General features: G+C 40.7%; 1 protein-coding gene across 3 annotated transcripts in view; it reads right to left on the reverse strand.

The window, feature by feature from the left end:
* Positions 1-23867, reverse strand: part of Arp6 (Actin-related protein 6) — an 82808-nt gene that overhangs the window by 34034 nt on the left and 24907 nt on the right. For all 3 annotated transcript variants that reach the window (XM_076201687.1, XM_076201686.1, XM_076201688.1), the window contains exons 3-5: positions 19865-20057; positions 19178-19370; positions 10856-11075 (exon numbers count right to left, since the gene is read on the reverse strand). In XM_076201687.1, the coding sequence (XP_076057802.1) occupies positions 10856-11075; positions 19178-19370; positions 19865-20057 (606 nt within the window). The remainder of the gene's footprint in view (positions 1-10855; positions 11076-19177; positions 19371-19864; positions 20058-23867) is intronic.

Below are 23867 nucleotides of genomic sequence, written 5' to 3' on the forward strand. Positions count from 1 at the left end.
AGGACAGGGGGAAATAGAAGAAAGGGTAGTGAATGGTGGGATGAGGAAACAAAGAAGGTTGTAGAAGAGAAGAAGCGAGCATTCACAGATTGGTTACAAAAGAGGACGGGGGAGTCATATGAGACGTACAAAGAAAAGAAAAGAGAAGTAAAGCAAAAGGTAAAGGAGGCAAAGAGGAGAGCAGATGTGAAGTGGGGTAGGAGTATGACAGAAAATTTTGAAAGTAATAAAAAGATGTTTTGGAAAGAAATTAAGAGAGGAAGAGGAGGCGAATCAAGTAGGGAAGAAAAGGTAAAAGGTGCAGATGGAGAGATGATAATGGAAGAGATGGCAGTAAGGGGAAGATGGGCAGAATATTTTAGGGAGTTGCTAAATGTGAAGGAGGATAGGGAAGGAAAGATAGCTGCAGTGGGAAATGCGAAGAAAATGAGAGTGATGAGTGAGGAGAATGGAGGAGAAATAGGGAAGGATGAGGTGAAGGCAGTTGTAATGATGATGAAAGCAGGTAAGGCACCTGGTCTGGATGGATGCCATGCAGAATGTCTGAAAAAGGGAGGTTCAGTGATGGTGGACTGGTTGGTGAGGTTATTTAATGTTTGCTGGAGAGAGGGTAGAGTGCCGGAGGACTGGAGAAGTGCCTGTATAGTTCCTCTTTACAAGGGAAAAGGGGACAAGTGTGAATGTAGTAGTTTCAGAGGGATTAGCCTGTTAAGTGTAGTAGGGAAGGCTTATGGGAGGATCTTAATTGAGAGGATTAGGAGAGGAACAGAAGGAGTAATTGGTGAGGAACAGTGTGCTTTTAGGACAGGTAGAGGTTGTGTAGATCAGATCTTTGTGGTAAGACAGATATGTGAGAAAGCTATAGGAAAGGGGAAGGATGTTTTTTGGGCTTTTATGGATCTGGAAAAGGCTTATGATAGGGTAGACAGAAAGGCACTGTGGGAGGTTATGCAGATTTATGGGATAGGAGGAAAGCTTTTGGGAGCTGTCAAGAGTTTTTATGAGAGTAGTAGAGCTTGTGTCAGGATTAGAAATGGAGAGAGTGAGTGGTTTGAAGTAAAGGTGGGACTTCGTCAAGGATGCGTTATGTCGCCCTGGCTGTTCAACTTATACATGGATGGGGTGGTGTGAGAGGTGAATGCTAGGGTAGTGGGTCAGGGATTGGAGATGGTTAAAGAAAATGGAGAAAAGTGGGAGGTGAGCCAGCTGTTGTTTGCGGACGACACTGCGCTTATGGCAGGGTCAGAGTAGGGATTGAGGAAGCTGGTGGCAGAGTTTGGGAGAGTATGTGATAGAAGAAAGCTAAAGATAAATGTGGGTAAAAGTAAGGTGATGAGATGTACAAGGGGTGAAAGTGGCAGTAGACTGGAAGTGAACATTAAGGGAGAGCGACTGGAGGAAGTGGATAGTTTTAGATACTTGGGTGCAAGTGTAGCAGGAAAAGGTGGAGTGAAGGTGGAGGTAGAATGTAGATTGAGAGAAGCGAGTAAATGCCTTGGTGGATTAAAGAGTGTAATGAGGAATAGACATTTGGGAATGGATGCGAAGAGGAGACTGTATGAAGGAGTGATTGTGCCAACAGCACTGTATGGGGCAGAAAAGTGGAACATAAGAGAAGAAGAGAGAAGGAGTTTGAATGTATTTGAGATGAGGTGTCTGAGAAGTATGGTGGGGGTTACTAGGCTGGATAGCGTGAGAAATGAGGAGGTGAGGAGGAGAACAGGGGTGAAAAAGGATTTGGGAGATAGGGTTGATGAAAGAATATTAGGATGGTTTGGACACATGGAAAGAATGAGTGAAGAAAGACTAGTAAAAGAGGTATGGAAGGCAGATGTGGAGGGAGTGAACATGAGGGGACGTCCTAGGATGAGGTTGTTGTTGTTGTTGTTGTTGTTCCCTAGACTGTCTGTCCGAGCAGTCCCGTCTCCCCAAGGAAGGCCACAGCCGAAACTGGGTTTTCCCACAAATCCTTTATAGAGTGTATGTTGTGTTGTTTGCGTGCATGATTGTGTATAATGAGGTGGATGGATGGGGTGAAGGGGGCTTTGGGGAAGAGGGGAATGTCTGTTGAGGAAGGAAGGGAGAGAACGGAAGACAGAGGTGAGTGGAGAATGGTTGTATATGGATGATGTTGTGATTGCATGAGGAGGAATGGGCAGGGGGGTGGGGGGTGGGGTAGTATGTGTGAGTAAATTTTGACGCAGCCCGAAGGGATTTCTCCCCGTCCTCTCCTTATATGCAAGGGGGGACGGAGAGGGGGGGTCGCCGATTAAATGAAGCGGCCTTGCTGTGGATGTGCTGTGTCTTGCGACACTGCTTCTGACCCAGGGCGGTGGGCAGGGTGCAGGGATGACCCGTCATCCAGGAGGTGCTCAGATGAGAGGGAGGGTGGGAGGGGTGTGGAGTGTATTTAGGGATGAAATGGGTGGGAGTGTTTTTATGCCTTTCCCTTTTTGGCTACCTCCCTTGGAAGGGGGAAAAAGCCTTGGTATATGTATGTATGTATGAATTTTGCAGCACCTTTGAAATGTTCTGAAAAGAAAATTCACAAAAAATCAGAGGTATGAGTTTGGTCAAATGTACAACATAACTTATATTCCCCAGACTCTAAGCTTTCATTTCATACCAAGCTAAATTATGTGAAAGGATTTCCATAAAATTAATTACAGCTTCACTATATCTTCACTACACTTTATATATACATGTGAAGAATACAATACCCTGGGGAATTATAGACAAATGTAAATGGTAATTATACCTAAGTTCATTAAAAAGATTCAAAAAGTTTTAGGACATGCTCCCTTATAAAGTGACCAGACTATCCCTTAACTCATCTTCTCTTGTTTCTCCTCCATTTTCCTCAACCATCACTATCATTTTCTTAGTTCTTCCAACTGCAAACATCATTCCCTCCCTATCCTCCTCCATATTTATCCAGAATAATACATACATATATCAAGCTTTTTCCCCCTTACAAGGAAGATAGCCATAGTTAAAAGGCCTAATTCCATTCTTACCCATTTCATCCCCACATACCCCACTCCCTTCCGCCTTCTTTTCTTGGCTCCTGGATGATGGGTCATCCCTGCATCTTGCCCACTGCTCTGGCTCAGAAGCAATGCACCAAGAAACAGCACATCCACAGCAAGGCTGCTTCATTTAATCAGTAACCCCCCACCCCCAATCCCCTCATGCAGAAAAAGAGATGACGTGGAGAAATCCTTTTGGGCTGCGTTAAAATGTCACACACACATAACCACTCCTAACCCCCCATCCCCCACCCATTTCCTTCCATGCATCACATCATCATCCATATACAACCATTCTCCACTCACCCCTATCTTCTGTCTTCTCCCTTCCTTCCACAACAGACATCCCCCTCTTTCACAACACTCCTTTTACCCCATCCATCCATCTCATCCTCGGTTGCCCCCTCCTGTTCACTCCCTCCACTCCTTCACTCATTCTTTCCATGTGTCCAAACCATCCCAATACTCTTTCATCAACCCTATCTCCCAACTCCTTTTCTACCCCACTCTCCTCCTGATCTCCTCATTTCTTACTCTATCCAACCTAGTGACCCCTACCATACTTCTCACATTTCATCTCAAACACGTTTAACCTTGTCCTCTCTTATTTTCCATATTTTTTGCTCTATACAGTGTTGTTAGCACAATCACCCCCTTCATACGATCTCCTCTTAGCATCCATTCCAAAATGTCTATTTCTCATTACACTTTTTAATCCTCCAAGGGATTTACTTGCTTCTTTCAATCTACATTCTATCTCCTCTCTTTCCTTTCCTGCCACATGCACCCTCAAGTATCTAAAGCTATCCACTTCCTCCAGTGTAGTCACTTCATTTTTTTAATCTAAGTCTCTTCATACAACCAATCAAGTCCATTAACCCAAGTCTCTCTTGCAAAAGACCAATGGCCTTTGAGTACCTGCAACCTCTCTTCATCTCCTCTGATCCTACTACATGCAGTGCTATCAGCAAACAACAACTGGCTGATCTCCCATTTTTCTTTAACAATCTCCAGCCCCTGCCCATTATCCTTGCATTTACCTCCTGCACCACCCCATCCATGTACACATTGAACAGCCATGGCAACACGACACAATCTTGGCAAAGTCCCTCCTCCTCCTCCTCCTCCTCCTCCTCCTCATCATCATCATCATCATAATAATAATAAAATAATAATAATAAAATAATAATAATAAAATAATAATAATAAAATAATAATAATAAAATAATAATAATAAAATAATAATAATAAAATAATAATAATAAAATAATAATAATAAAATAATAATAATAAAATAATAATAATAAAATAATAAAATAATAATAAAATAATAATAATAATAATAATAATAATAATAAATAATAACCTATGTATGAGGGGCTTTTTCTCCCTTACAAGGGAGGTAGCCAAGTCAAAAGGCAACTCACTCCCACAATGCATAATACCCACTCCATAATAATACATACATACACCAAGGGCTTTTTCCCCCTTATAAGGGAGGTAGCCAAAGTCAAAAGGCATAACTCCACTCCCACCCATCTTATCCCCACCCACTCCACTCCATTCCCATTCACCACCCCTCCCTCTCTCATTTTGACTCCTCCTGGACGACGGGTCATCCTTGCATCTCAGCCATTGCCCTGGGTCAGAAGCATGATGATAAAAGTTGATGATGACGACGATGATGATGATGATGATGATGATTATAATAATAATCTATCTATATACCAAGCCTTTCCTTTCTTTTTTAGGAAAAGGCTTGGTATATAGATAGATTATTATTACAATCATCATCGTCATCATCATCATCAGAGAGCAGATGTGAAATGGGGAAAGAGTATGACAGAAAATTTTGAAAGTAATAAAAAGATGTTTTGGAAGGAAGTTAAAAGAGGAAGAGGAGGCGAATCAAGTAGAGAAGAAAAGGTAAAAGGTGCAGATGGAGAGATGATAATGGAAGAGAAGGCACTGAGAGGAAGGTGGGCAGAGTATTTTAGGGAGTTGCTAAATGTGAAGGAGGATAGGGAGGGAAAGGTAGTTACAGTGGGAAGCGCTAAGAAAATGAGAGTGATGAGTGAGGAAAATGGAGAAATAAGGAAGGATGAAGTGAAAGCAGCAGTTAAGATGATGAGAGCAGGTAAGGCACCTGGGTTAGATGGATGCCATGCAGAATGTCTGAAGAAAGGAGGTACAGTTATGGTGGACTGGCTGGTGAGATTATTTAATGTTTGTTTAAGAGAGGGTAGAGTGCCAGAAGACTGGAGGAGTGCCTGTATAGTTCCGCTTTACAAAGGAAAGGGGGACATGTGTGAGTGTAGTAGTTACAGAGGGATCAGCTTGTTGAGTGTAGTTGGGAAGGCTTATGGGAGGGTCTTGATTGAGAGGATTAGGAGAGGAACAGAGGGAGTAATTGGTGAGGAACAGTGTGGTTTTAGGACAGGTAGGGGTTGTGTAGATCAGATTTTTGTGGTAAGACATATGTGAGAAAGCTATAGGAAAAGGTAAGGATGTTTTTTGGGCTTTTATGGATCTGGAAAAGGCTTATGACAGGGTAGACAGGAAGGCACTGTGGGAGGTACTGCAGATATATGGGATAGGAGGAAAGCTGTTAAGAGCAGTCAAGAGTTTTTACGAGAGTAGTAGAGCTTGCGTTAGGATTAGAAATGGAGAGAGTGAATGGTTTGACGTAAAGGTGGGACTTCGTCAGGGGTGTGTTATGTCGCCCTGGCTGTTCAATCTTTACATGAATGGGGTGGTGCGAGAGGTGAAAGCAAGGGTAGTGGGTCAGCGGTTGGAGATGATTAAAGAAAATGGAGAAAAGTGGGAGGTGAGCCAGCTGTTGTTTGCTGACGACACTGCGCTTGTAGCAGGATCAGAGGAGGGATTGAGGAAGTTGGTGACAGAGTTTAAGAAGGTGTGTGAAAGAAGGAAGCTGAAGATAAATGTGGGCAAAAGTAAGGTGATGAGATGTACAAGGGGAGAGAGTGACAGTAGGCTGGAAGTGAGCATTAAGAGTGAGAAACTGGAGGAGGTTGATAGTTTCAGATACTTGGGCGCAAATATGACAGGAAAGGGAGGAGTGGGGGAAGAGGTAGAATGTAGATTGAGAAGCGAGTAAATGCCTTGGTGGATTAAAAAGTGTAATGAGAAATAGACATCTGGGAATGGATGCTAAGAGGAGGTTATATGAAGGAGTGATTGTGCCAACAGCAATGTACGGGGCAGAAACATGGAACATGAGAGAGGAAGAGAGAAGGAGTTTGAATGTGTTTGAGATGAAATGTCTGAGAAGTATGATAGGGGTTACTAGGCTAGAGTGAGAAATGAGGAGGTGAGGAGGAGAACAGGGGTGGAAAAAGAGCTAGGAGATAGGGTTGATGAAAGAGTATTAGGATGGTTTAGACACATGGAAAGAATGAGTGAAGAAAGATTAGTAAAAGAAGTGGGGAAGGTGGAGGTGGAAGGAGTGAACATGAGGGGGCTTCGTAGGATGAGATGGATGGATGGGGTGAAAGGGGCTTTACAAAAGAGAGGAATGTCTGTAGAGGAAGGATGGGAGAGGACAGAAGATAGGGGTGAATGGAGAAGGGTTGTGTATACAGTAGATGAGGCTGTGATGCATGAGGGGGAGTGGGTGGGGGATGGGGGTGAGGAAGTATGTATGAGAAAAAATTTGACACAGCCTGAAGGGATTTCTCCCCATCTTCTCCTTTCCTGCATGAGGGGACGGAGAGGGGGGGGGGGTCGCCAAATTTATGAAGCAGCCTTGCTGTGGATGTGCTGTGTCTTGCGACACTGCTTCTGACCCAGGGCAGTGGTCAGGATGCAGAGATGACCCGTCATCCAGGAGGTGCCAAGATAGGAGGGAGGGAGGGAGGAGGGTGGAGGGGAGTGGAATATATGGGAAATGAAATGGGTGGGAGTGATTTCTATGCCTTTTTCTTTTTGGCTACCCCCCATGTAAGGGGGAAAAAGCCTTTGGTATATGTATGTATATACCAAGAGCTTTTTCCCCCTTATAAGGGAGGTAGCTAAGTCAGACAAGTACCTATTCCCACCCATTTCACTTTCCCTCCACCACCCTTTCCACCCCTCCTAACTCTGGTCCTCATGGATGATGAGTCATCCCCGCATCCGCCAACTGCCCTGGGTCAAACACAATGCAGCAAGACACAGTACATCCACAGCAAGGTTGCTTCTCTTAATTGGCAACCCCCCATCTATGTCCTCTCATGCAGAAAAAGAGAAGGGGTGAAATTCCTTTGGGCTGTGTCAAAATATCATTCACACATGTACTGTACTGCTAGATATGACCATGGAGTACACAATGACCCAATGGGTCCGTGAAAACACAAGGTACAGAAATAATGAAGAGCCATCGAAACTAGATCTAATATTTACAACAGAGCCTGAAATAGTGCATAAAGTCCAGTATGAGACACCAATTGGAAAGAGTGACCATGTACTCATTGAAACTATACTAAAGGAAGAAATAGACATAGAGAGGAACGAAAAGCATAGGAAAGGAAGACTGAGGTACAACAAAACAGACTTTACAAAACTAAAGACATTCTTCCGGAATGCAAACTGGGAAATATTTTACAGGGAAGAAACAGCAGTGGAAGAGAAATGGAATATATTGATGGAAAACTACAATGAAGGGGTAAACAGGCATGTACCAAGACAAAAGCGAGAGAGAGAGTACATTAAATGTTGGTTCAACAAAAGATGCAGTGAGGCAAAAGACAGAAGGGACAAAGCTTGGAAAAAGTGGAGAAAAGACAAAAAACAAAGCAAATGGCAAATTTATGTTAACTATAGAAATGAGTATGTTAATGTGAGAAGAGAGGAGAAAAGGAACCATGAGAAGGATATTATAGACAAATGCAAAGAGCAACCCAAACTATTCTATCGGTATGTGAATGGTAAACTTAAAAACAAACAGGAATTGGTGAAACTATGCCAAGGAAACATAGAATACACAGAAGATTTAGAGATGACATAGACAAAAACAAGAAATCTCCCCTCATGAATGAGTTTACAGCATCACTAAAGGAAATATCAGAACATTTATCAAGGCTGGATGTCAGAAAATCACATGGCCCGGACGGTATTGCAAATTGGATTCTAAAGGAGTGCAAAGAAGAACTAACAGACAAAATACACATCTTAATAAACAGTTCACTCAAAGAAGGAAAGATACCCGAGGACTGGAAAAACGCTAACATTGTACCAATACACAAAGGAGGAAACAAAGAAGAACCCACCAACTATAGGCCAGTATCACTAACAAGCACCATAGCCAAAATTTGTGAGAAAATAATCAAGAATAGATGGGTAAAACATCTGGAAGACAATGACATATTAAACCCAAGACAATTCGGATTCAGACAAGGAAGATCATGCTCCACAAACTTAATATGCTTTTACTCAAGACTAATAGACATAGTGCAAGAAAGAAATGGATGGGCTGATTGTGCATTCCTAGACTTGCAAAAAGCCTTTGACAAAGTACCACACAGAAAACTACTAAAAAAACTGGAACACATAGGAGGAATACAGGGAAACCTACTAAAATGGATAGAGGACTTTCTGACTGGTAGAAAGATGAGAGTAGTGCTCAGAGAAAAATATTCAGACTGGAAAGAGGTGATCAGTGGAGTACCGCAAGGATCTGTGCTGGCACCAATAATGTTTGCTATCTATATGAATGACATGGATGAGGACGTGAACTGCTACATGAGCTTCTTTGCCGATGACGCCAAACTGCTAAGGAAAATAGAAACTGATGAGGACTGTGAAGCACTGCAAGCAGACCTAAATAGGGTATGGAACTGGAGTCAGAAATGGGAAGTGGACTTTAATACTAAGAAGTGTAGCATAATGGAGTTTGGAAAAAGCAAAAACAGAATATCAGGAAAATATACAATTGGAACCAAAGAAGTAAAGAAAGTAGGATCCGAAAAAGATTTGGGAGTAATTATCACGAACGACTTGTCCTATGATATACAGATTAACAAAATTGTCGGGGAGACTTACAACTTGCTAAGATCAATAAAAGTGGCGTTTACATACTTGGACGAAGACATGATGAAAAAAATATTGGTTACATTGATAAGGCCTAGATTAGAGTATGCAGCGACATTGTGGTCCCCCAGTACCAAAAAGAATATAAAGAAAATAGAAAGAATCCAAAGAGCAGCTACAAAAATGGCACCTGCACTTGCAAACCTATCATACGAAGAGAGATTGGCTAAACTGGAGTTACCGACACTGGAGCAAAGAAGAGAGAGAGGTGACCTATTGACCATCTACAGAATCATGAAAGGCACAGAGGTACTCGATAGTGAGAACTTACTTAACTGGGACAAAAGAAACACAAGAGGACATGGAAAGAAAATAAAAAAACATAGCTATAGAAGAGAACTGGAGAAAAACAGTTTTCCTCATAGAGTTTTGGACACTTGGAACAAACTGGACAATGGAATAGTATGCGCAAAAACCATTCATGAGTTTAAAAACAAACTAGACACTGCAAGATACAAAGGCGGGACATCACGAGCATAGCTCCCCTTCCCGCAAAATACAACTAGGTAAATACAACTAGGTAAATACATAAGCACCCCCTATCCCCCCATCCCTTCCTTCCTTGTATAACAGTTTCATCCATACACAGTAATTTTCCACTCATCCCTATCTCCTCCCTTCTCCCTTCCTTGCTCTACAGACAATCCCCTCTTATTCAATGTCTCCTTCACCCCATCCATTCATCTCATCCTTGGTCATGCCCTCAAGTTCACTCCCTCCACCTCTGCCTTCCACACAATAATAACAACTGTTTCCTCTAGTTTCACTGACTGAAAACCTGCAATCTCACAGTGGATGGCAATAGTCCTCAGGTCCTTCCATAGATCTATGTAGAAACTCTGGATTGCTGTCTGTGTTGAATTATAGTACGTGTAACCTATCTTAAGCCCTTCGCTGTGACCTGAGAAAACCCCCATTGTTCACACATCTAGCAATGACCTGTGCATGGTTATCTTACTGTTATTCTGTATATTATCTTTTTATGAAATTAATATTAATATATATATATATTGCTGGTAACCACAAAGGAAATCAGAAAGAAACAGTAATTCCCAAGCACTTTTGTGTTATTCACATCTTCACGAAAGCACTTGGGAATTTCTGTTTCTTTCCGATTTCATTGATGGTTATCCGCAAAATTTTTGGATCACGTGTCTTTATAGTGATCATTCTGCATATATATATGTATATATATATATATATATATATATATATAATATATATAGAAGTATATAAATATATATATATACATAAACATTCATGACACAACTGTATGGTGTTAGGAATGGCTTTGGTTTTGAGGGTAAGACAATGACCATAAACTTTTAATTTCATTTGGCAACATGGCTAAAGCGACAATACCACCCAAGATGTCCTTGACCTGGACACAATTAGCAGGTCAGGTCATTCACATATCCACCATGTGGTGATGTGGCAACAACATGGACTCCTGGAGTTCCATCCAGCTGTGACCAAAGGCTTAAGTTAAAACATCTATACTAGTCTGGGGCAATTTCTCTGTTACTGGTTGATTGCTATCTTTACATAAAAAATCAAGAAGGAAATACAACTGAAGCTGAAAGAGAGATTTAAGGCCCCACATTGAGACGAAGTGCCAGGCCCCCAGGAGGGCATGAGGACCATTGCTAACCACTATGAGGCTGTGGGTTTCATTTCCCAAATTCCTATTCCACATCTCTGCTTTCTTTGCCTTTCCATATGAAGAAAAAAAATCTTACCTGTTCGCCATTTACAGCTTTTCCAGTAGACTCTTCATGGCTTTTGAGATATCCACGTTTTATGGTTGTGAAATCTGGCAACACGTAGTCACGTAAAATTGTATTATCTTTTCCTCGATTACGTACAATTTTCATGTCAGCAAAGAAGCCCTGGCTAACAAAACAAGCATCCTCCTTAACCTGGTTGATAACATATGTTTCATCCATTACATTTAACTGCCTTATTCAGTTGTAATGGAATGGGGGAAAAAAGAGAAAAATTAATGTGGAGAAATTATTATAAATTCTTAATGATAATCATAAGAATGGAAAAGTGAGAAACAAATGGGGAGAAATCTATTCTTTTATACATTGGGTTCAAGAGTTCCACACAATAGAAGTTGTGCAATTCAACAGTTCTGTGTGAAACTGTAAATGCCCTAATTCATGACATCTACTTACAGGTTGCACAAAGTTCTCATGCATTTTCTTATATTGGCCACCATTGTGACATAATATTTGAAGGCTTAAAATTATCTTGTGTTTGGTGTTTGTACTTTCATGAATTATGTCACTTCTTAAATATTATACTACTTGTACAATTGCGAGTTACAGTACAAAATAGGCTTGGCCACACAATCAAACTGCCCTAGCTGCAACCACAGAGGACATTGAGCACCTCATCCTACACTGCCATATACTATCCCAAGACAATAACACATTTCTACTTTGAGTGACCAATGGGCCTGTCTGGTGGCTGTTGTTGGTTATTTTTGAGCCATGAGTTACAAAAGAGACCTGGAGTAACTGTAACCCCACCATCATACTTCTTCCATAATTCATCTCACATTTAGTCTCTTCCTTCCTACCTCCTTTAAGCACCATAATACTGTGATGTTATTCAAATGCCTCTTTATCTGCGTGGTGCTGAGATGGGAGGGGTGTGAAATGGGCTTCCATTGTTTATGAAGTGTGTACTAGCCATCAATCAATTTTAGTAATGATACTGGCTACAACTCCAGCAATTGTACTTTCCCAAAAATAGTTAATAATTTTTCTATATCAATTTCCTGTAGTCATGTTCAGTAATAGTTACTTTGTCTATAACCTGTGAGTTATCCTACGACAATCACCATCAGGGTTATAAGAATTATCTTCTGATTTTTCTTTCTATACGCTATTTTCCACTTCTATAAAGGCCACTGGATCTAGCTGGTCTCTTTCAAGCCTTCTGTTACAAAGAATTACAAAGAAAGAGCATGCTGGCAGAAGACCTTTTGGTCCATAACTAGATTGGATGGAAAAAATATATATATAAATAAATAAATAAATAAAACAGATAGGTAATGATAAATAACATACATATACATATACCAAAGGCTTTTTCCCCCTACACGGGGAGTAGCCAAAAAGAAAAAGGCATAGAAACCACTCCCACCCATTCCATTTCCTATATATTCCATTCCCCTCCACCCTCCTATCTTGGCACCTCCTGGATGATGGGTCATCCCTGCATCCTGTCCACTGCCCTGGGTCAGAAGCAGTGTCGCAAGACACAGCACATCCACAGCAAGGCCACTTCATAAATTCGGGGACCCCTCTCTCCGTCCCCTCATGGAGAAAATAACAGATAAACAATAACAATTCATATTAAACAAATAAATAATAATAGATGAATGAACAAATAAAATACAATAAATAGCAGGCATTACAGCATATTGCTTAGGTGTTAATCTTAAAACTTCGAACTGTACTACATTGCACTGCCACAGCAGGAAGATTATTACATTCATTTACTACAGTTGGTGAAGTTGTTTCTACCCACTTACAAATTAAATCTACTTCCTGACAGTTTTAGACCATTCTTTCTTGTCTGATTCATATTCAAATCACCCTTGAGTCTATGCTTTTTGAGGGAAAATAGATTTATATGTTTTAGTCAATTTTCGTATGATTTATTTCTGATATTTGAAATCAGTTTTGTGTCTCACCATTGCATTTTTTTCAATGTGTCAATGTTTTTAATGAGATTTGGTGACCATACAGATACAGCATATTCCAAATGTGGCTGAACTAACGATTAATATAGTTCCCAATAGACTTATAATAGGGTTCAGTTAGGACTTCACTTTGAGGTGTTTCATTTATAAATAACAAGTTAAAATAGTTATTCAAAATATCACACAATCCTTCATTTAAATATTCAAGTTGACCATCAGCAGATAATATTGGGCCAATGTGATTCCTAATAACCTTTTTTTCTCTAATATAACTATAAAAGTCTGTGATTTTCTTTGGATTTATCAACAATATAAATTTTGTAATGTTGTATTCTTTTTTGATCATCTTTTTTAAATCCCTCTGTTTTATCACATAACTTTGATAGTCATTAGATACACCAGAACACTTGAATTTCTTATAAGCCTGTCTCTTTTTAACAACACTTTTTTCAGTTTCTTTGTCAAGCCATTTTGGGCGAGCCTGATTTGAGAGGTGTCTGCCCTTGAACAGGAAACAAGTACGAATCATCTTAGTATGAGTATGATGAAATATTTCCCACATCTGATCTACAGGTCTTTCACTTAATTTTGCCTCCCAGTCTGTAAGCTGAAGCTCATGATATAGTCCAATGAACTGAGCTTTACTGAAATTAGGTATTTTAGATACACAACCATATATGAATATATATATTTTTTTTGTAGCTTGAATCTAACAAGTTGTGATCACTACAAGCACTCCTCGTTTAACGATGACAATTGGGACCAGCGCGCTGTCGTTAACTGAATTGGTCGTTAAGCAAGAGTGTATACATATACGTACATGTACTGTATGTACAATGTCCAGCAATACATGTATCTTTATTTTTGTGTATTTTCCCTCTTCTATACAGTACATTGAAGCTTTATTTACTGTTTATTTACGGTGGTTAGGTTCCTAAAATTACCGTATATGACCAAATCCGCGTATGCTGACTTTCCATATTGAATACCGGGGTATTTTTATAGTTTCGACCATGGGCGCAATATAGCAATAGAAAATGAATTATTAATTTTGTAAATTAAAATGTATCAACGTAATATGCAATTTTGTGGGTGGAAATGAAAGAAAAAAAAATACCTTGCTACAAGCAAATATGTTAATGAATGAAATCGGTAGCATAGGATCGGGACGCCATCTTGTCGTCTGTCAATTGACGGCCTCGGTACTTCCGACTACCTCGCCAGGTATATTTTCTTGAAGGAATGTTATGGTGCAGAAATACATGCATTCATTCAAGCTGCAAGAACTTTGTATACCCTGCAAGCTGAGTGGTTGAAAAGCCCGCCAACGTCTCTCACAACGACGACAACGAGGACGAGCCGGATGATATTTAATTTGCAGGTAATGATTTATTAAACACAGGTTAGGTTAGTTTAGTTTAGGTTAGACGAATTTATCATCCTTTCATTTCTTCGACGTCGGCATCTATCATAACAAACATGGTGTACCATTTGTCCGATATGACTTCGTTACTTACGAAATCTGTTTTAGCACTTTTTTTTATTTCCGCTCACAAAATTGCATACTACATTGATACATTATAATTTACAAAATTAATAATTAATTTTCTATTGCTATATTGCGCCCATGGTCGAAACTAAAAATTTACCAATACCGGTATATACTGTACCCCAGGTAGTTTTTGCAGCTTGCAGGATGGTAATGTAGACCTAAGCTTCAGAACACTTTACCTCACAGCTAATATCCACCGTACAAGTTCATTTATAACATCATACAAATTTGCCTCAGCCAACTTAATTATCGTACACGACGTCGTAACTTTGGGAGATTTACGTTAAACGAATATTGGTCTGTCATAAAGCCCGTCGTTACTCCGAGTTTTCGTTAACCGAGTAGGTCGTTAAACAAGGAGTGGGTGTACATGCAATGGTTTCACTAACTTCTACATCAGTTATCATGCTTTTGCAGCTAATGATCAATAGATTGATTAAGTTTCCAAGTCTTGTGGGCTCTTTTATGTGCTGAACTAAGTAACTGTCACCAAGGAAATCTATCAAGCGACTGCCTATATTACCGTATTCAATGGTCATCCAGTCAATGTCAGTAAAACTGAAATTACCCATTATCAGAAAGTCCTGATTACAAAAACTAGACAATTCTTGATAATGATAATGTTTTTGGCCTACATATTACACCTATATTCATCTTTTGTCCATTTATTTGGATTAATTCTACCCATAAACTATCATATGCATTCTGTTTCACTTTCTCTAATACACAGGCATGGATATTGCTTTTAATGTACAACAGAACACTGCCACCTTTCTTGTGGTTTCTATCCTGATGAAAGTGTATAAATCCTGTAATATAAAATTCAGCTTAAAACTCTACCATTTAACAATGCCTCGGTTATTCCTATCATATTGAGATTTTTGCTTTTGACATGCACCTGGATTTCTTGGAATTTGTTCCTAATACTACGACCATTAAAATACATGATTTATAGAAACTCATGATTATTTCTTTCCAACTTGTTACAATTTTCTACATCATGCCTTTCATCTTCATTTTGTTCTTTATTGACACACTGCTCTACACCGACAGTTGATTCTTCAATGACATTCGGTGCTTCATGGATATTTGGTCATTCATGGACATTTTGTCTCTGTCATTGTGTCCTAAGCTGACCATTTGTCTCCTTCACTGACATTACATCTTAACCCCTTCCATACGGTGACACCTACGTAGGCGTCATGAGGAGCAAGTGGGTACGCGAGGATGCCGACGTCGGCATCTTCATTATATTTATTGTAGTTGTACCTGTGTGACGCCCATACTCTGTAAACTGGCTTCATCATATTTTCTATGGTTATCAAAATTCACAGGTGAAAGAGAAAACAATTAATACAGCGGTACATACATACATATAGCAAGGCTTTTTCCCCCTTACAAGGGAGGTAGCCAAAAAGGAAAAGGCATAAAATCATTCCCACCCATTCCATCCCTGAATACACTCCACACCCCTCCACCTTCCCTCTCATCTTAGCACCTCCTGGATGACGGGTCATCCCTGCACCTTGTCCACTGACCTGGGTCAGAAGCAGTGTCGCAAGACACAGCACATCCACAGTAAGACCGCTTCATTAAATCGGCGACCCCCCCATACATAAAAGGAGAAGACGGGGAGAAATCCCTTCGGGCTGCATCAAATTTTGCTCACACATACTACCTCACCCCCCATCCCCCCGCCCATTCCACCTCATGCATCACAACATCATCCATATTCAACCATTCTCCATTCACCCCTGTCTTCTGTCCTCTCCCATCCTTCCTCAACAGACATTCCCCTCTTCCCCAAAGCCCCTTTCACCCCATCCATCCACCTCATCCTAGGACGTCCCTTCATGTTCACTCCCTCCACATCTGCCTTCCATACCTCTTTTACTAGTCTTTCTTCACTCATTCTTTCCATGTGTCCAAACCATCCTAATACTCTTTCATCAACCCTATCTCCCAGCTCCCTTTCCACCCCTGTTCTCCTCCTCACCTCTTCATTTCTCACTCTATCTAGCCTAGTAACCCCCATCATACTTCTCAGACACTTCATCTCAAAAACATTCAAACTCCTTCTCTCTTCCTCTCTTATGTTCCATGTTTCTGCCCCATACAGTGTTGTTGGCACAATCACTCCTTCATATAGTCTCCTCTTAGCATCCATTCCCAAATGTCTATTCCTCATTACACTTTTTAATCCACCAAGGCATTTACTCGCTTCTCTCAATCTACATTCTACCTCCACCTTCACTCCACCTTTTCCTGCCACATTTGCACCTAAGTATCTAAAACTATCCACTTCCTCCAGTTGCTCTCCCTTAATGCTCACTTCCAGACTACTGCCACTTTCACCCCTTGTACATCTCATCACCTTACTTTTACCCACATCTATCTTCAGCTTTCTTCTATCACACACTCTCCCGAACCCGGTGACTTTCTTTTTTATAATGCGAGTATTATGACGCAACATCGCACGCCTGGCAGCTAATGCTGCCCGCGAGATTTTGGCCCGTATTGAAGGGGTTAAGTGATATTTTCTCTTCCACTGACATTATACCCTGAAAGTGATATTTTGTCCTACAATGAAATATTGCTTTACATTAACCCCTTCCATACGGGGCCGCACACGTAGGCATCATGGGGAGCGAGTGTATTCGCGAGGCTGCCATATCGGCGTCTTGATTATATTTATTGTAGTCGCCCCTCCATAATGACATTCTTTCTAATTCTTTTGTAATCGCATTTTCTATGGTTATCAAAATTCACGGGTGAAGAGAGAACGATCGATATAAGCGGTGACTATATTTTATGATGCGAGTATTATTACGACACGTCGTACGGCTGGCATTGGTTGCTGCCACCGAGATCTAAGTCCATGACGCCTACGTGTGCGGCACCGTATGGAAGGGGTTAATGCTTCACCCTACTCTATTTCCTCTTCCCTTTGAGCTTCTACCCCAAAACAGGAACTAGTTCAATACAAACTCCCACAATGAGGTTTGTGTGAACATCTTTGCCTCTGCAAGTAAGGTGGATCCCATCAGAAGCATAGAGGTTATGATGCCTAGAAAAGAGATATGAAAGATCAAGAAAGTGGTATCCCTGCTGCATACACAACTGTGACATCCTCTCATTGATCCCTATGGCTCTACTGTTTCAACACGAGCCTGTATAGATCCTTGGAGGGATCCTACAGACTACTTGGTGGCTCCCACACTCCTTCATCTCCTGAAGAACTGTGTAATTCTGAACAAATTCCTCTGATCTCACCCTTTCATCCTCTATGTTTCTTTTTATATTATTCCTCCACCTTCTTGTTGGCCTTTCTTTAATTCTCTTACCATGAACTTTTATTTTCATTTTTCTGTTTCCCACATTGTTCTCATCCCTTCTCATTGCAAGGCCATAACATTGCAGCCCTTTTGTATTTTTTTTTTAACTATTTCTTTTATATGTTCATTCCTGATCTTTCTTACCCATTTATTTCACACCTGAACTTATTTTTTCTGACTTTCTGTGATATTACATCCTCTTTCTTTACTTTTCCCTTGTTTAGCTTTTACAGAACCTTCCATAATTCATTATTGCATTCATCTTTTCACCTACTCTTTTTTTTTCTTTCTTTCAAGTCAAACTAGTCAAGATACTCTATTTTCTTCCCTTTAACTCTTATCCATCTTTATTACTTTATGACTTCCTCATAATATTTTGATACATCCCAAAGTGATTTCTCCCAGTCCTCTCTATCTTCCACAGGAGGGGACAAGAAGGGAGGTTCACTGTGTAAATTAGCAGCCCCATGCTGTGGATATGTGGTGTCATGCTGCATTGCTTCTGACCCAGACAGTGGGCAGGAGACAAGGAACTATGAAGACAGGGAAACAATGAATGGTAGATGGAATTAGAATAGGTGGGAATGGGTGTGTGTCTTGGCTAGCTACCTTACTTATACAAGGGAAGAGGTCATTAATATAAAAATATACTATTTCATGACAGAATCCTTCCCCTTCTTTTTGCTGCTGGCATAACTGGAAGTGCGCTGGTCTCACATTTACTTAGTTCTGGGTTTGAATCTCGCACACCTCTCCAATTGGCAGCAGTGACTTTTACCTGCCCCAACAATCCAAGTGCATAGGGCAAGGGCTCCTCACCTTCCTTTCTAGCTCTCTTATCCTTATGTACTCCCTCTGAAACACTACTAAATTCCCTTTCTCCACATTTTTCTCATACTCTGAACCTTTCTATGAACCACTAGTATTATTTCTTCTTCAAACCAACATAAATATGAATCAATTTGACCTAGCTGCATTACATGATCAGCTGTTTTACTATGTGACAGGGACTGATGATGGATACCTGTAAATGGTGGTCCTGCAAAATTAGCAACATCAGACTCATCTCCCTACCTGCTACCCATCTTCAAAACCTGTCAACACCTTCACTTTCATCTGGAGGTGCAACCCAGTGGGGCTGACACTTGGTCTGGACCAAGCCCAAAATCTCCCTCTAGGAACTTAAACAGGGTTTCTTCTACCTTATCACATAAGAAGAGATGACTAATGATTGCTTCCCAACCCCTGATATAAGCCTGTGATAAAGAAAATGTTTCACACAACTAGATCAAGGTCAAGAGTACAAGGTTTCTTCATAGAGAGATCTATGGGATGAGCTGAGAAGTGTTCCAAGCCATGGAGGGCTGCAGTTTTCCAGTCAGTGAAACTTAAGTCAACAATTATTTTTGTCACTACTGATACTGTATTTATAGAAATAATTTTCATTAATCTCTACCTGTATGATATAATTTCTTTTAGATGATTGGTGAGAATCTTTCCTCCAATATCAACTCTCACAATGGCCTTCTTTTCTTTCTTGCCTTGAATGTAGGGCACAATATGAGTACTACTGAAGCCAGAGTCCACTAGCAGGCAACACAACTCACGAGGATGGTCTCGGTGGTATTTGTGTACTGAGAGATCACTCCCTGTATGAGAAAAATTAATAACAAATAACCAATGGTGAAACACTCATGAGCATTACACTACTGAAAATCCTACCAATATCAATTTCTACATAAGTGCTCATAGAAAGTACATATTCATTTGACACACCAGTTCAAGTTACTGTTCAGAATTCTTACATGTATACAGTGGCAGCTCATGGTGATGCACTGCAAACATAAACAACAGTTACAGTGTCAAAACACTAAATATTCTCCATACATTACAGTGCTACAGTCATTGTATCTTTAGAGAACACAATGTGGGGATTATGGTGTTTATTGAAACTGTCACATATGCTTGCAGCATTCTCTATCCTGTTGCCATGGGCTGCTTTTGTATGTATACATCTGAAGTATATATATTTAAGGAAAGCTTAAAAATGCTGATCTGTGGTGGCATCAATAAAATAACTAACCAATGGGTTAGAAAGATTAGAAAAGGAGAGAGAGATCCTGATTCTATTTATTTCACCTACCATTTATTCTGAGTAAAGCATCCACTTCATATTCCTCAAAGAAGATTTCACTAATGGCTTCTTGTATACTACTGAAGTTGAAGATTGGCTCTGTTATGACTGTAGTGGAATTACTATGATTCACATTGAGGCACTCCTTGCCAAACAGGTAGTCCCACACAGTTTTCTGTACATCCCAATTCACTAAATAGCCCTGTTGATGAGAAATAAATTTGTGCATCAATAAATATATATGCCAAAGGTTTCTCTACTATATGGGAGGTAGCCACGGCTGTAATAATGGATGTTTTTCATGCACTCATCAGCTGAGTTACTTGAAAACTACAAGATTTACTGGATTTTAAAAGAAAAAGAAAAAAAAAATTCAAGACTCCAAGGTCTAAGTAAAAAATCCAAGATCTGGTAGAAAACTTCAAGCAGTGGCAACACTGGCTGAGAAGCAGAGAGGAACGAGTTAGCCACGAGTCACAAGGGGACGCTCCTCATGACTTGTGGCTAGCTAAGTAGAAAGGAGCCTTTGTGCTAGGTATACGAATCATGAAACGTCACTCATTAAGTGAGCCATTTTTTTTTTTATTGTTGCTCATTATGCAAATCACTTGTTATGCGAGGTTCTCGTTACGTGAAGTTTGAATGTATGTACAGTAGGCCCTCAACATTCGTGAGGGTTAGGGGATCAAGAACCTCATGAAAGTTGAAAATTCGCGAATGTTTGGTGCACATATTACATGTACACATACATAACAATAATGTTTACTTAACAAAAGGGTTTCCTTTACCTAACAATGATGTTTCCTTCATCAAATAAACCTAATAACTCATAAAAAAAACCAAAACAGTATGAAATATTGCACATGTTATGGTTTAATAACAAAATAAATACATACATATACCAAGGCTTTTTCCCCCTTACAAGGGAGGTAGCCAAAAAGGAAAAGGCATAAAACCATTCCCACCCATACAATCCCTGAATACACTCCACACCCGTCCACCCTCCCTCTTATCTTAGCACCTCCTGGATGACGGGTCATCCCTGCACCTTGTCCACTGACCTGGTTCAGAAGCAGTGTCGCAAGACACAGTACATCCACAGCAAGGCCGCTTCATTAAATCGGCGACCCCCCTCTCTGTCCCCCCATATAAAGGAGAAGACAGGGAGAAATCCCTTCGGGCTGCGTCAAATTTTCCTCATACATACTACCTCACCCTCCATCCCCCCCGCCCATTCCACCTCATGCATCACAACATTATCCACATACAACCATTCTCCATTCACCTGTCTTCTGTCCTCTCCCGTCCTTTCTCAACAGACATTCCCCTCTTCCCCAAAGCCCCCTTCACCCCATCCATCCACCTCATCCTAGGACGTCCCTTCATGTTCACTCCCTCCACATCTGCCTTCCATACCTCTTTTACTAGTCTTTCTTCACTCATTCTTTCCATGTGTCCAAACCATCCTAATACTCTTTCATCAACCCTATCTCCCAGCTCCCTTTCCACCCCTGTTCTCCTCCTCACCTCCTCATTTCTCATTCTATCTAGCCTAGTAACCCCCATCATACTTCTCAGGCACCTCATCTCAAACACATTCGAACTCCTTCTCTCTTCCTCTCTTATGTTCCATGTTTCTGCCCCATACAGTGCTGTTGGCACAATCACTCCTTCATACAGTCTCCTCTTAGCATCCATTCCCAAATGTCTATACCTCATTACACTTTTTAATCCACCAAGGCATTTACTCGCTTCTCTCAATCTACATTCTACCTCCACCTTCACTCCACCTTTTCCTGCCACATTTGTACCCAAGTATCTAAAACTATCCACTTCCTCCAGTCGCTCTCCCTTAATGCTCACCTCCAGACTACTGCCACTTTCACCCCTTGTACATCTCATCACCTTACTTTTACCCACATTTATCTTTAGCTTTCTTCTATAACATACTCTCCCAAACTCTGTCACCAACTTCCTCAATCCCTCCTCCAATCCTGCCACAAGCGCAGTGTCGTCAGCAAACAACAGCTGGCTCACCTCCCACTTTTCTCCATTTTCTTTAACCATCTCCAATCCCTGACACACTACCCTTGCATTTACCTCTCGCACTACCCCATCCATGTATAAGTTGAACAGTCAGGGCGACATAACGCATCCTTGACGAAGTCCCACCTTTACCTCGAACCACTCACTCTCTCCATTTCTAATCCTGACACAAGCTCTACTACTATCATAAAAACTCTTGACAGCTCTTAACAGCTTTCCTCCTATCCCGTATATCCGCAAAACTCCCACAGTGCCTTTCTGTCTTCCCTGTCATAAGCCTTTTCCAGATCCATAAAGGCCCAAAAAACATCCTTCCCCTTCCCTATAGCTTTCTCACATATCTGTCTTACCACTAAAATCTGATCTACACAATCTCTACCCGTCCTAAATCCACTGTTCCTCATCAATTACTCCCTCTGTTCCTCTTCTAATCCTCTCAATCAAGATCCTCCCATAAGCCTTCCCAACTACACTTAACAAGCTAATCCCTCTGAAACTACTACATTCACACTTGTCCCCTTTTCCCATGTAAAGTGGAACTATACAGGCACCTCCAGTCCTCTGGCACTCTACCCTCTCTCCAGCAAACATTAAATAACCTCACCAGCCAGTCCACCATCACTGTACCTCCTTTTTTTAGACATTCTGCATGGCATCCATCCAGACCAGGTGCCTTACCTGCTTTCATCATCTTAACAACTGCCTTCACTTCATCCTTCCTTATTTCTCCTCCATTTTCCTCACTCATCACGGTCATTTTCTTAGCATTTCCCACTGCAGCTATCTTTCCCTCCCTATCCTCCTTCACATTTAGCAACTCCCTAAAATATTCTACCCATCTTCCCCTTACTGCCTTCTCTTCCATTATCATCTCTCCATCTGCACCTTTTACCTTTTCTTCTCTACTTGATTTGCCTCCTCTTCCTCTCTTAATAAAAATATATACATACAAATACATAAAATAAATACATAATAAATACATAAAATAAATACATAAAATAAATACATACAAAATAAATACATGTAGAAAAAACAAAACACTCACCACCCGCATAAGTTTCGGCACACTTTTACTTGTGATGATGATGATGATGATGATGATGATGATGATGATAGGTAGCCATGCATTTGAGTAAAAGCAGCAATGCCTGCAACAGCAATGTAGGAGAGAAGCCAAACGCAGAGTATGGAATCCAATGTATTTAACGTTTCACCCAGCAGGGCTTCTTCAGAAATATCATAGATGATTGTCCACTATGTTATTTCTGAAGAACCCCTGCTAGGTGAAATATCATAAATGTTTGTCCACTATGTTATTTCTGAAGAACCCCTGCTAGGTGAAACATTGGATTCCATACTTTGCGTTTGGCTTCTCTCCTATATAGCCATGCATTTACTGATGATGAATAACTGGATGAGATGATGTGGAGTGTAACTGTATGACATGAGGAGTCTACTACCTGGATTGAGGTTCAGGTGGGACAATAGGGGTAGCAGCAGGCTTCCTTGTGAAATACACTGTTATTGGCAACTTAGACAGTTTCCTCTTCATGTCATCAAAAAGACTCTTGTAAGGAGCAATGTTCTTATTGATATTGCTCATTATCTTCAATGCTCTCACCATTCATGGATCTATGTCATACAATAATTGCTTGAGTTGTGCTATTATCCTCATTGCTTCCTCCAGCTTTTCAAGAGTGAGAGCTTGAGAGTAATTAGCCTCAGGAACACTATCTTCCTCTTCATCCTCACTGTCTGACTGCACAATTTCTAACAGTTGATCATCATTTAAGACCATGGTATGTTCTTCAACTAGTTCCCTCACCTTATACTCCTACATGTTCTTGAACTCTTCACCATCAACTAGCCAAGCTAGCTCCACCCTCTTATTCACAGCATTATTAACCTCCTCCTGAGGACCAAAGCCTGTGAAATCGCACACACACTCCAGCCACAGTGCCCTCCA

This window comes from Oratosquilla oratoria, chromosome 18 (assembly GCF_046742065.1).
Source record: "Oratosquilla oratoria isolate Oo_2021 chromosome 18, ASM4674206v1, whole genome shotgun sequence".
Classification (NCBI taxonomy): Eukaryota; Metazoa; Arthropoda; class Malacostraca; order Stomatopoda; family Squillidae; genus Oratosquilla; species Oratosquilla oratoria.